The sequence below is a fragment of the Tursiops truncatus genome, chromosome 16, assembly GCF_011762595.2.
Source record: "Tursiops truncatus isolate mTurTru1 chromosome 16, mTurTru1.mat.Y, whole genome shotgun sequence".
In the NCBI taxonomy this organism is placed as follows: Eukaryota; Metazoa; Chordata; class Mammalia; order Artiodactyla; family Delphinidae; genus Tursiops; species Tursiops truncatus.
This window is the reverse complement of record NC_047049.1, coordinates 9,813,878-9,828,432: the sequence shown is the minus strand read 5'-3', so window position 1 is coordinate 9,828,432 and position 14,555 is coordinate 9,813,878. Positions and strand designations below refer to the sequence as shown.

The 14,555-nt window shown below is 43.8% G+C and overlaps 1 protein-coding gene across 18 annotated transcripts in view; it reads right to left on the bottom strand.

The window, feature by feature from the left end:
- FGFR2 (fibroblast growth factor receptor 2) overlaps nucleotides 1-14,555 on the bottom strand; it is a 103,660-nt gene that overhangs the window by 57,412 nt on the left and 31,693 nt on the right. For all 18 annotated transcript variants that reach the window (XM_073793872.1, XM_073793869.1, XM_073793870.1 and 15 more), the window contains one exon: nucleotides 6,555-6,724. In XM_073793872.1, the coding sequence (XP_073649973.1) occupies nucleotides 6,555-6,724 (170 nt within the window). The remainder of the gene's footprint in view (nucleotides 1-6,554; nucleotides 6,725-14,555) is intronic.

Sequence of the window (14,555 nt, the reverse complement as noted above, 5' to 3'; positions counted from 1 at the left end):
GAATTCCTCAGTTACCTAAAGCCTCCACGTTGCACCTAAAACCCCTAGCCTTCAGCTGACAACTGGGAATGTCGATTGAGTTGGTAGGACACCAAAACACCTAGGTGAAAGGTGAAAGGTCAAAGACCCAGCTGTCACCTGGATGTTTGCTTTCCACATTGCAGAAAACTCTGAACATTTCCAAACACCCAGGTGTTCGATAACAAGCAGAATAAACACCCAGAAGCTGGATGGAAAGTTTTGCTCTGTGCCAAATCGAGGAATGATGTGTCCACATGATGGTAAATACCCCCAAGACTTCCTTCCACCAGTATCAGGGCTCAAATTATGGAGAAGGACAGCACTCCCTTTTAACCCTGGCCTTCATAAGGTGCCCCACGAACTACAATTCAACATAGACCAGGTGTCATGAGGATGCCTAAAATCTTACTAGCCCATGGCAGATCCCCATTTTCAGCTGGTTCCTGGGGGACTCCAGACCATCCCTCTGGGATGTATACATACAAACTGAGCTTACATGTGCCAAGGGCTGTAGCACTGCTTCCTGTCACCACGCAGACCTGGAGACAAACACCTGTTTAATGCTTAAATGCCAAGAGGTTTGCTTTTCGGGAGGGGTCCAGAGAACAGGGCTGGGTGAGCTCTGATCTTTGAGGACCAATGGCAGAAACTCTTCCCTCTACTCAGTAAACAATGGATCTCTCCAGAGGAGGTGGGAAGTGAATTATAAAATGCAAGGCTGATCTCTTCGATGCCTGTTCCCTGACGGTGCCCAGAAAGGTGCTCTGGGGACAGACTGCCAAAAGGGCATCCGCTGCCTTTTGAACTTAACTCTTTAAAAACGTCACAGCCTTCTTTAAAAAGCTAAACACAGAATCACCATATGATCGAGCAATTCCATTCCTAGGTATACACCCGAAGGAACTCCAAGTAAGGACTCAAACAGATACTAGTACACCAATGTTCATAGCTGCGTCATCCACAGTAGCCACAAGGTGGAAACAACCCCAGTGCCCATCAACAGATGAACGGATAAACGAAGTGTGATATACCCATATAATGGAATATGATTCAGCCACTCTTTTAAAAGAAGGAAGTTCTGATACATATGCTACAACATGGATGAACCTTGAACACAGTAAGTGAAACATCCAGATACAAAAGGACACATTTCCTATGATTCCACTTATAGGAGATACCTGGACAGGCAAATTCACAGACAGAAAGTAGATTCGAAGTTACCAGGGCCTGGGGAAAGGAGGAGGAGGGAATTAATGTTTAATGGATACAGAGTTTCTTTTTTGGATGATGAAAAAGTTTTAGAAATAAATGACAAATTTTATGTTATACTTTTACCACACACCAAAAAAAAAAATCTCATACAGGTCACGGAAGCTAGAAGAACAGCGTCATACCCCTCCCCCCAACTTTACTCTCAACAGTATACCCTGCATCAACTGATAGTTGTATGCTCTTGGGAAGCCATTACTACCTACGTGTCTTTCGTTCATCATAACAGTGTTTGGGGTTGGTCAGGTCAGTCTCCCTGATCTGACATTAAAGCAGAAGTGTCTTGGTTGAAAAAAAGCTCAACAAATATGAATACATTAAAACGCAAATTAGTACTGATTTTTCCAAATAAACACACTTTGGGGTTAAGCATTACACTTAATAACCTAGAAAATGTAAATCTAACCTAACCATCAAAACAACCAGTTCAGTTGTGATAAGAAAATAATTTTTGTAGTTGTCTTTTCTTGGACCTGAAATGTACTTGGAAACTAACAGTCCATACTCTACAATGCTTCCTCTCCTCTGCCAGGCCGCTCCGTGGGAATTCTAACCTCTTGGATGCCGTGGGCTCTTGTGCCAATTCTATGGCCGTGTTGAGGGAGAGCTTTATCCCATGATCTCTCTTGGGTCTTATGCAGTTAGTAAGTGGCTTGAAAGATGGTTTTTAAGAATGTTCTTCTCCTCTATGCCTAAATCATTACCTAGGAATGAGCTAGCAATTGAGCTGGTCTATTAATTATCTCAGTCATCTTCTTGCTTTTCTACATTTAATTGTAATCACTGCTCAGAGCCCTACTAAACATCTAGCCTTAAAGGCAACCTCCTTATAAAAAACAAACTCTGTGCTGCTGTTTAAGATGAAAAATGGCTGATGCTGCGTTATGGTCAGGCTACTAAATCACAGGTTTTAGTGCTGGAAAGGATCAGACGTTAGAGATTTCCTATCCCATCTTCTCATCTTAAGGATAGGTGATGTGAAGCCCGGAGATCTCAGCCAACTTTTTAACTGATGTTAAAAAGCCCAGGCATCAGCACAATTAGGGAGATATGGTTTTGCTTCAAGTCATGCTTCGTCATTATATAACATCCAACCAGGCTTTGCCCACATACTAAGAAAAACAGTAATTTGACTCTTAATAACCTAAGAATGGCTCAGCATGAGTTCTTTGATAAGTAAGACTGAAACACAGAATACCAAAGAGCTCTATGGGCCATTTTAATTAAAATGAGCTTTCTGTCCTGTTTCATAATTCTCTTTGACTTTGTTTTGGTTTTTTTGTGTTCCTTCTCCCTTCAATGGCCACATATGCATAATACAGTAGACCAGGGCCAAAGTGCCCAGCCCATAAACAGGTAGAAAGAGTTAGACAGATAGCTGGGCCATCAGAGCACAGCCATGGTTTATGCAATGAGATTTATGAAGGAGAAAAAAAAAAAAAATCACAGAAATGCACACCAAAAAAATCACAATTTTGTTTGTGGGAAATTTCAGGTCTTGCTTTCTGGAAAAATACATCTTGGAAAACTTGACAGTTTGCTTCTTCATTAAATAAAAGAGCAAAAGGACGGGAGTGAGAGGAGGGGTCATTTGAACATCAGTCGGGCCCTCCACGTGAACAATTAGGTCTCGGCCTTGGGGGGAAGTGCCGAGGAATGGAAACTACAAACTGTACAATACGGATCCCTCAAGTCACATGTTCAGAGACACAGTTCTTTACAAGTGTATGTAGGTAACAAAGGAAACATCAGAGGGAAAACCTCCCATCACCACCATGCTCCCCACTCTGCCCTGGAGCTCAGCCCAGCAGGGGTGGCCCTCAGGGGGGAGTCCACCTCTGTGACCTTTGGCGACTTCATGGCCTAGGAACCTGGGGACCTGGGGTGGGTCTAACACGTCATTAGCAAGACTTAGGCTTTAGGTAACTATATTTTCCCAGGAGGTAAGAGATCTCTGTCTTTTCCTTTCAAGTCCCAGAAGCCCATTGGGCTCAATGGAATTTCTAAGGGTGTCCCGTATTCCCAAAACGAATGACCGATGCCACAACGGTTGTGAATCCAGGTTGACCACCCTTGCAGTGATGCGGCAAGCCCCCAGGCCAGTCAGGCCCACCGAGAAAGGCCCGCTGGGCAAGAGATGCACCACTGCCGGCTGGCACTCCCCACCCCCGCTCCAAAGGTGTAATACTCTCCCTTTTGTTTGCCCTTTTCATTGAAAACAAAAACAGAGTTTAGATTTTTCTCCCCACACACTCAAATTCCATTCCTCTTTCACTCCAGAAATGACTCCAACATCAAACAACAAAAATACTTTGGTCGTCTGTGCCTCCTCGGGATGAGGCTAAAGGTTCCTAGTTTCACTTTTAGAACATTAGCTGCTCTTCATTTCGTGGAGTGTTGTCATCAATAATCAAAACCGAACTGCACCTGTTAAAAGCAAGCAGCATTTCCTCACTCGGCACCCTCAGTCTCCCAGCGTGTTTGTAACCACTAATTCAGATTTGCAAAAAGCTCCTTCCCCGTAATAATGATGTTGGTCCTATTTATTTTGAGACCGGGAGTTTCTGGAGGCTCACTGACCCTTTGCACTCATTTCCCAGACTTTCTTGAGGAAGGAAATGAGTTAACCACCAAGATTTTGACCACCCTTCTTATACTCAAGTTGTATTTAAATAAATCATTGGAACTGCATCAGTTATGATTTCAGAGAACGTTTGGTGGTTAGAACAATCCCAGGGGCCTCGATTTTAGTGGTTTAACTCTTCCTTTACAACCAGCATCACCTAATGAAATCTCTGTCTATTCATTCTTTAAAAAAAAAAAAAAAAAAAAAAAGCCAACCTCCAATCTCATTGTACCAGTCTAAGGACTGAACAAAGAGACAAATCGTCCTCCTGCTACTGCTTCCCCCAATGAGCAGGAGTCGTAGAAGACAACCCAAGTATTTCTACTCCACGGCTTCAAAGGCATCCACCTTCCAGCAGATGTGTTTCACATCTGTTTCACACAGAAACTGCCCACACGTGCGCTTAGAAATTTACTCATAGGCTTTCCCAATTATCCTCTGGGTTTTGGCTTCTAGAAAGTAATTTTTCAATGTTAAAACAAAAGTCAAAAGTTCCTACAGACGAAAATACTAACCCTTTCAAGATGAGTAACTGTGTATAGTGTTTCAGGAAAGGGCTCCGGGGCACTTTGTGTGGAGGGAAGCCCCATTTGAGCGCAGCAGGGATGGGACAGGGACTCACGTGCCATCTAAAGTGATGTTGCTGTGTTAACACAGGTAAGGGGTACATCAGGGAAAGTCCTCCTGGGTATCACACTGCTGCCACCAAGAAATCCTCTCCCACATGGTTCTTAAGGACCTGGGGCCTGAGTTGATGCATATCCTGCTTCATCCACTGTGCAGGTTCCTCCGATGCTCCAGTGATCCCCGTGTTTCCTGATACTCGTGCCCTCAGTAATCACCTCCCTTGGTGACTTACTTAATGGTAGAAAACAGCAAAAGTGGTGGGATGGTACTTCTGTGATTAGGTTACAAAGGCTGTGACATCTATCTTCCTCATACTCTCCTCTGTCTTGTCTGTTCCCCCTCAGGAAGCCAGCTGCCATGCTGTCAGCTGCCCTATGGAGAGGCCCATGTGGCCAAAGGGTGGCCTCCAGCCAACGGCCAGTGAGGAACTGAGGCCCCCAGTCCAACAGCCTGCAAGGAAGTGAATCCTGACAACAACCACATGAGTGAGTCTGGAAGCAGATCCTTCCCCACTGACCCTTCAGATGAGACCCCAGCCCTAACTGAAACCACGATTACCCTCCTGTGAGAGGCCCTGAGACAGAAGGCCACCTAAGCCACACCTGGATTCCTGACCCATGGAAACTGTGAGAGAATAAATGCTACCAGGTCTTGGGGTAATTTGTTACAAGGCAATGGGTAACTGATACACCCATTCACGTTCCAAATGCACCGAAGAATTTCACAGTAAGGTTCCTTAAGTCATCCTTATATACTAAATTCGTAGAGTTCTCCCCTTCCACACTAAATGACCTGGAGATTCCACATCACTCTTCTGAGACAACCTTCCTTCAAACTCAGCCTAGAATCCTTTCCTGATCTCCTTTACCTTAGTCTCCCAAGGAGCCAACATCACCTCTCTGCACATCCACAGCACAACCTACTCTTCTAACTTCACCCATATCAGTGTCTTGATTGCCAGCTCTTCTGTCTGCCTTCCTGCTGGACGAGGAGCCCCGATAAGCTAGGGCCGTGCTTTGCCCAGAGCCTAGGACGGTGCCTGCTACGAGGGCACTCGATCAACATTTGCTCAATGGATGGACAAACGCCTGAAGAGGCATCTTCAGGGAAATGGTTGTCAATTTCAACCTCCCCAGTGAGTGATGAGACTATATTTCACCACATTCTGTAATGGGCTCTTCAGAATCCTTGAGGATGGAGGACGGGGAGATTGCCTCTGTCATCTTAGAAGTATTCTTTTTTTTTTTTTAGTTTTATTTATTTATTTATTTGGCTGTGTTGGGTCTTCATTGCTGCGCACGGACTTTCTCTAGTTGCGGCGAGCAGGGGCTACTCTTCGTTGTGGTGCACATGCTTCTCACCGCAGTGGCTTCTCTCATTGCGAAGCACGGGCTCTAGGCACACAGGCTTCAGTAGCTGTGGCACGCAGGCTCGGTAGTTGTGGCTCGTGGGCTCTAGAGCACAGGCTCAGTAGTTGTGGCGTACGGGCTTAGGTGCTCCACGGCATGTGGGATCTTCCCGGACCAGGGTTCAAACCAGTGTCCCCTGCATTGGCAGGCGGATTCTTAACCACTGCGCCACCAGGGAAGTCCCGGGAAGTGTTCTCTCTTAATAAGTAGTATTTCATACCCCAGTCTCTCATCCAAGTCCATCCACTGTTCATACAATCCTGCTCAGATAGGGCAACTGTACTTACAACACTTCTCAAATTCTGCTTCAGTTTTAGTTTTACAGACCATAAAACATATAGAAAACAGACTCTCAACTTTCGACCCTTCTATTACTAAACTCTCTTCATATAAAGAACAACACAAATGGGGATAGTACTTTAAAATTACATGCAAGTCCAGGGTAAATTTTTTAAAATATCAAACATGGAAACGATCAATTATGATAATTATTGATTTTTTAAAAAAGAATATTCCTTCTAGTTCCTGCTAACTTTTGACTACTTAAAAAAATAAAGAAATAAAAATTTAAGAAATAGAATATTTTGAAAGCTTCATTCTACCTTATAGCCTCCAATGCGATGTTCCTGCTTAAATTCCTTCCCGTTTTTCAGCCACCTCATCGTTGGTGTTGGATTCCCCCCAGCTGGACAGCGGAACTTGACAGTGTTGGCTGCTGGGACGGCGTGCAGCCGTTTTTCCATCTTTTCTGTGTTGGTCCAATACGGTGCCCCTGTTTTGGAAAATGACATTATAATGTACGTAGATGGATAGCCTCATCTCCATCATTAAATCCTAACAGGTAAGATCATTTTCTTTTGTAGGTGAATGATCCGACGCTTTCAAAACCTTTGGGTAATATTTACATCAGGGAAACATTTTCTGAAGTCTGCTCCAGCTGGCCTCCCAGAAGGTCCCTGGGGGTGGGCTGCTTGATAGTTTAGAGTTTATGTCTATTAACAGGGAAGCTTCTCTCCCTGTTCTTAGTGCCAGAATATAAATGCATGAATCATGCTTTAAAATGCTACTTTAGACACGGTGACAACACATACCGTAACAACAGCTGAGTCCCCCTCAAACGTATCATTTTAGATCACCACACCTATGAAAGGATCACATATACACATAAACAAGTTGTGCCCAAAAGCCACATCAATTTACCCATTGGCGCTTCAAAGGGTAATCAATAGTATAACTTATCTCAGTAGGGTAGAATAGCTCAGGGAGGATTCATTAATTTCCCAGCACTTTATCTGACAAGTCAACAAGCCATGTTACTAAATATGTTTTAATTTTTAAAATGAAAGAAAAAAAGGTTTCTTTCCTCTCGAATGGTGGTTGTGAATGCCCTAATTCTACCAGCACGTCTAAGCAGGTAACTCAATAGGAGGCTGCCAATTAAACATTGTTGTGCCCTCTAAGGAGCCCTCAAAGACAGGAACACTAGGGATTTTTTAAACTCAAAGAAGGAGACACCTTCTTCAACTACCACAGGAAGGACATTTTTTTTCTAAATTAAAGTCACAGCATCAATCGGGAATACTGCCATAAATTCTTCAAGCCTGCTAATAATGGCTCATGACCACTACTGACTGGGTGCTTCTTATTTGCAGACAAAGCCCCCAAAGCTCTCACGTGTTTACTGTATTAATCCTGACACAATTCAATTATAATCCCTGTTTAGGGATGGGGAAACTGAGTCACGGAGAAGTAATCTGCCCACAGCCACAAAACTAGGAAGAAGCACGACCAGGATGTGATCCGAGGCAGTTTGATTGCAGAGCCCACTGTTTGTCACCTACCTACTCTCCAAAGCATTGGAATCCATACCTTTAACCTCTCTGAACGTGCAGGACTGGCGTCCAGGACAGCCTCAGCTGAAGGCACACTGCCTCCGTTATTACTGCCCAGGATTTCCAATGAAATCTTATACAGCAATTTAACTCTTCACATGCGTGATTCTGTCTCAGCAAACAGGTAACCAAAATCCCTGTATCCTCCCCAAAGCATGCATCAGCAGGGCCTTTAACATCCTAGAACATTCTAGAACACTAAAACTCTTGAAGACTGATCCATAAGTGCTTATTTCTAACAAGGGTTAGACTGAGCAGCAGCACACACCCTCCACAAACCAGAAGCAAAAACGGGCGTAGGAAGGGGCTTTGTCTACGATGCAGACTTAGAAGCTTCCTCCTCTGTTCTGTGGATGACACAGCTCGTTCCTGGCGAGGTAACAATGCCCTTCACTTAACAGCCAGGCTGTCGTGGTGGAATCAGAAAGTGGAAAGACTGCATCCAAAACACCTACCCTTCTTTGACTCATCCTTGCTCTTGAAACCTGCTATAAAAGGTGAAACAGGGATTTCTTAACGGGGGCACGCTGTATCGTCTTTATCCTTCTGCTTATCTAAGTGTCAAGGTGGTGGGGTATCGACATGATGCCAAGGCAGAGCAAAGGGAGGCAAAACTTGTCAGTCATGTGCACCAGAGAGAGAAACGCCAGTGGGAGGGCGGGAGGGGAGCTGGGGGAGAAAATAGAGCTGCCCTTCTTTCCTCTGAATCCAGTTGCATCTGTAATGAGTAGGCAACTTGGTAGCCACTTGACTTGGGGTGTCAAATGCCCATAAACACACCTATTCTTTTGAGGGTTCCCCAGGGAGTACTCGATTCCTGTTTATCATAAGTCTCCCAGGGCCTGGCATATACTGCAACAATTTCAATCATCTTTCATTTTAAAAGCTCCTACTTAGAAAAATTCCATCCACAGCCACTAAAAAAGAAAGCAGTGAGAGCACAAAATAAATAATGAGCTTTGTCGCTACACAAAGACTTTTACAAATCTGCCCTAAATGAAAAGCATACCTCATGCTGTCAGGTGTCTGCATTCATGTTATCTGTTTAAGTAAACACAATAGCCTATTCATACGAATTAGCTAAATATTAATGTAGTGGCTCTTTCAGATACCATCAATTACAGCTGCCCTGATCCCGTGGAGTGTCTTTGCATTTTTATATAAAAAGAAATCAACAGACGTGTGCTTACGTACCAGGAGGCACGATTTCCATGTTCCCTATGTGGAAAAACAGGACTCAGCTTTAGCAACTAGGAACGCTGCGTTGCTCCTCCGTCACTGGGCTAAGCTGCTGGTGAGCCTGCAACCCACATGGGGATCCCCAGGCCACATGGGCCTGTACAGTCTTGGCCTGTGGCAAGAGCACACTGGCAACCAGCACCTTTTTCCTGGAGCCTGAGGAATTATTTAAGGACAAGGGTGAAAGAATTTTGTTGGAATTTCTGGCAGATAGCCACTTCCCTGGGGTGAAATTTCAATCATCAAACCTGCACCTATAAAATCTGCTTGTGCAAAACAGACACACAGCCATGCTTCTCATCTCAAGTCTATGGGCTAATTCAAAAAGAGTCACGCACCACAATGTTCACTGCAGCACTATTTACAGTAGCCAGGACATGGAAGCAACCTAAGCGTCCATCGACAGATGAATGGATAAAGAAGATGTGGCACATATACACAATGGAATATTAGTCAGCCATAAAAAGAAATGAAACTGAGTTATTTGTAGTGAGGTGGATGGACCTACAGTCTGTCCTACAGAGTGAAGTAAGTCAGAAAGAGAAAAACAAATACCGTATGCTAACACATATATACGGAATCTAAAAAAAAAAAAAAAAAAAGGTTCTGATGAACCTGGGGCAGGACAGGAATAAAGACGCAGACGTAGAGAATGGACTTGAGGACCCAATGGAGGGGGAAGGTTAGGCTGGGATGAAGTGAGAGAGTAACATTGACACATATACACTACCAAATGTAAAACAGATAGCTAGTGGGAAGCAGCTGCATCGCACGGGGAGATCAGCTCGGTGCTTTGTGACCCCCTAGAGGGGTGGAAGGGAGACGCAGGAGGGAGGGTATATGGGGATATATGTATACGTATAGCTGATTCACTTTGTTATAAAGCAGAAACTAACACACCATTGTAAAGCAATTATACTCCAATAAAGATGTTAAAAAAAAAAAGAAGAAACCAGAAAAAAAATCTTTTTAAATAAAGTCTGTGGGCACCGTGTGTCTCATCTAAAGGCTCAGAGATCGCAGGTGGGTGAGGCACCGTGAAATCTAATCAACAAAGTAGAAGCCAATCACCTACATGACTGTCACTGGAAACCCGAATTCACAACATTCGCTTTCTCTGAATAACGGCAAAGCTTGACTCAACAAAAAGGGCCGTCAGGCCAAGTTCTCGAGGTTCCCTGAGCGGCAGTGATGGGTCACCACCAACTCCGTGTCCAACACCACTCCGGGTGCTAACGTCACACAGGCACCATGTGCTTTCACGATGAGGCCTTCCTTTAAGAAGTCAAGCTCACGAATTTTTTTAAGAACATATGCTGGAGGGGAGGAGTTATTTTATTATTTTACAACGGCTCTTTCTGAAATAAACTAGTTTTATGGAAAACTTGAAGAATCTGGAAGGTCCAGAAAAATAATTACACTGTAGGAATGGCCCTGCTGTGTTTCCATCATCAATGTCCTATGTCCTCTGCGAACTCTTCCTGTCTTCAATATTTCCTGCTATGTTTGCAGTCTGGACACATGGAAATGCCAGGGTGCCCACCCCAAGAACTACAATGCAGCTGGAGAGAAACAGGGACCAGGCTCCTAAAAAGCTCCTCTACCTAATGAGGCCTCTCTATCCCAAGGCTGTGAACAGCATTAACAACTTTCATTTGGAGGAGGAACTCACTTAACAAATTAATGATCTACAAAAGCAGAGAAGACTCTAGCACACAGTAGATGCTCAATACGGATGGCCAAGGCCACACCATGTTGCTTGAAAGAGGTGTACGGCATCCACTTTGTACGCCTTCCCTGACATAATCTTAGGGATTTATTTAATAGAGACGGAATCGTGGTATAAGCCCCTGATGGCATAAAACATGAATTATACTTAAATCAGGAGGAAATAAGTTGACCTAGATGATAGGTATGGCCCCTTCTGCTCTGACACTCTCAAATCTTCTGCTGTAGTATGCAGCAAAAGAACGACATTCTCTTAGTCATTAAATACTAATAACGACCAAGTTAAGGGAACAGTAAGACCTAGCCAAAATAAATCAATAAATACAAGCCCATCATCAAGGTTTAGCGTATTGACTCATTACCATTTTCTACACTGAAACAGATACTGTATGTTAGTAATAATACCAAGTAAGTAGAATTTTAATTTAATACAACAGAAGTCTCTTAACTTGTGGCTGGTTAAGCAGATTTATAACCCCACAGAAACTTCCCTCAAGGTTCCCTCAACACAGCCTTTCTTAACCCCCCTTCAACCCACAATAAAGATTCATCATTCCTTCTCTGGTCCACCATCTTCCTGGTTATTTATGTCTGTTTCCATGCCCAGAGTGTTTCTAGACTGAAATATATTCCTCTCGATGTCTGCTGACCAATAAGGGCAGATCACCTGGAGTGTGCAGCTCAAGCCACCTTCAGACTGTGAAGCAGGCACTCAAGTGTTTATTGAACAGATGGATGGATGGATGGATGGACGGACCAGATGGACGACTGTTAAAAGCCTGAGCTATAAAATGAGGGAGCTGAACTGAATGTTCTGATAAGGCCCCTCCCGGTTCTAACATTCTTTCCAGGTATCTATCTATATTCTACACAGATATTGATTCTGTCAACAAATGATAGGATCAGAGGATTTATTCTGACCCTGCAACCTAAACCCAAGGAGAAAACATGGGCTGCTGAGCCAGCTCCCACAAAAACTCTTACGTATCCCCACCCCGACATCGAAGGTTTATGGTTCTCTCTCTCTCTCTCTCTCTCTCTCTCTCACCAAATAGAGAGAATACAGCCTGGTGGTTTAAAGGAAAAACATGGACTCAAATTACCACTGTACCAAAAGGGACCTCAGTGACCATCTGGCCCAACGGCTGGTGTGATCAATGTCATCCAGAAAGGTTAAGTGATTTGATCAAGGTCACATGGCCAGAGGCTGGGCTGAGGCTAGACCCAAGTCTCCAGCTCCCTGAGCAGTGCTCTTTCAACCACTCCATGCTGCCCTTTGAACTCTCCCATGGTAATTAAGTCAAAAGTTCAAGATTTATGTGAGCTGTGGCTGCTGATGACTGCCAACTGTATTTTTATTGATGTAAAAAAAAAAAAACAACAGCCTGTTTCAGCTCTTAGATTAAGTCTCACAAACTCTCTAAAGCCTCACTAAGGCCTCTGTCTTAAGTCTATAATTAGTGCCTTTAAAAATATCACTAATCAGGACATTTCAATGCTTTGACCCCTGACGAGGGAAGGAGGCACGTCTCTGAGAGCTCTACCCCATCCTTGCAGTAGACTGCAGTTCATCTGTCTTCAGTTTTGCACAGAGAAACAGAAAACAAATCCAACAAAATATGGAGATGTCAGTGAAGGTGTGACTGTGGGGCTCAGGGGGGCTTTATTGGAGAAATCTCATTAAAACAACAGCTTGCTGACCAACAAGGCATTCAATAAGAAATACATTAAAACAAACCAGGCAAGCGACCCACATGTAAAACGCCTAAGTCCACTGGGAGACCAGTTGCTTGGGGGAGTTCCCAGGCTCTGCCTTCAAAAGAGAACCCGCTAGTGGCCGGTGATGCTGCTGGACCAGAGGGGAGGCCGAGAAAGAAAAGACGCTCAATCTGGCCGAATGGATGGAACACCACCCCCGGCCTTTGTGATAAAACACCCAAACCAAACTTGTAATGAGGTTTTCACCGCAAAGGTGTTTCAAAAACTTTAGGCAGCTGGTACATTTTCTAAAAATTTGTTTTCTTCAGTTCCTGGAAACTTCAACACAACTAAGAAACCAGCATTTACCAACTTAGGTACGATCTCTTCCAAGGAAAATCTCAATTAGAGCCAAGGAGACGGTGAACTGTTACGATCAGCAGGTCTATCAATGAACGTTTAGAATCTCAGGCCAAGAACCTTCATTTTCCCCAGTTGCTTACAACAACAACAACAAAAAAAATTGCCTTTCTCCCTAATATGGAGGATGGGCAGATGCAGGTCTGAACGAAAATAAAGCCAAAATAGAAAATTACCTTCTCTCTCTTTACTCAATAGGAAGAACCACTCCACCTGATACGACTGTCTTACTATCAATTCCCTCTAGTTAAGCAGCCAACCTGAACCTTCTGTCACTCATGCCCTTCCCAAGAAGTCAGTCTCAAGTTCTCCAGAGACAGGAATCACTTAAACACAAGCCGGAGGTGATAAAAAGTACCTCGAAAAAAACGGACAGACACGTCTATCTATTTGCTGCCAGATAACCCATTAAGATACCTAGTACCTAGGGAAGGCAAGGACTAGTTAAGTTACGCTTTTTTAAGCTAAAGCACAAAGCTTGAACCTTTTCAAAATCCTCAACCTGGACGCATTTCAAAAATTAGCATCTGAAATCACCACTTTCTGTCCGGAGAAAGTCTCTTTCACCAAAGGGCATGTGTAGCAACATTATTTCCTGGCAGCCGGGCTCGCAGTGACATCACAAGATTGTTCCACTCAGGGAAACGTCTAGCACTGGTCAAGTGTGAGGTCATCAGCTAGTCAGCTGCTAAAATATGACCGGAGAATGCCCTTCACATCTGTGATGGAAGAACTTGCCTTAAAGGGGAGGCAGAGTCAGATCAATCAAACCAGCCCATTGCGGGGATTTTCAAAGCACGTGCAGCAGGATGTGAATAGATGCTATATTTTAAAAAGGGTCTCAGTAAGTTTGGAAAACCCTGGGAAAGGACAAAAAGAAACAGATGTCTTACTACAGAACTTCTCAGAGCTTGTAACAGGCTGATGGACACTGTAAGTCTTCAAGAAAGGTCACGGTATGAGGTATTTTCCAAATTCATTTCAAAATACAAGTCATTTTTGGCAGAGAATTTATGCCAAACTAGGGTTCCAAGGGATACTCTTTGAGAAACATCAGCTTATTCTCTTAATGTACAAACCAAACCTGAACGCTGCTCTGTTTTTAATGGGATCTGTAAAAGATATACGTGAGGACGGTAGTTCCACAAAATATTCATTCAACATCCAGGCTAGTCCTTGCCCTCCAGAAGCAATCTACCAGAAAAGGCAGGTCTGAGATACGTGATACTACACGTGATACAATGTACACTACCTGTGATACAACAGAACCCGTGAGCAACAGTCAAAGCCACTCAATCGTCCAGTGTAAACAAGGAAATCCTCTACAGAGGAGCCCACTTTTGAGCTGGGTCTCGCAGGATGAGGTAAGAGTTCAGATCAACCTGAACATTGCAGTACATCCCTATAAAACTCAAATCGGACCTGGAGGTTAACGGATACCAGTTTCACGGCCAAAATGCAACAATCCTGCCTTAATTTTTGACTGTGCTTTTTGCCATTATATTTGACTACCATACTTTTTGCACTCCGTACAGAATCTAAGAAGAACTCTACCAGGCAGATAAGCTTGGCTTCCGAGAGTTAACTGACAAAATTAGATAAACAAGAATACCAGCAATGAGAGTA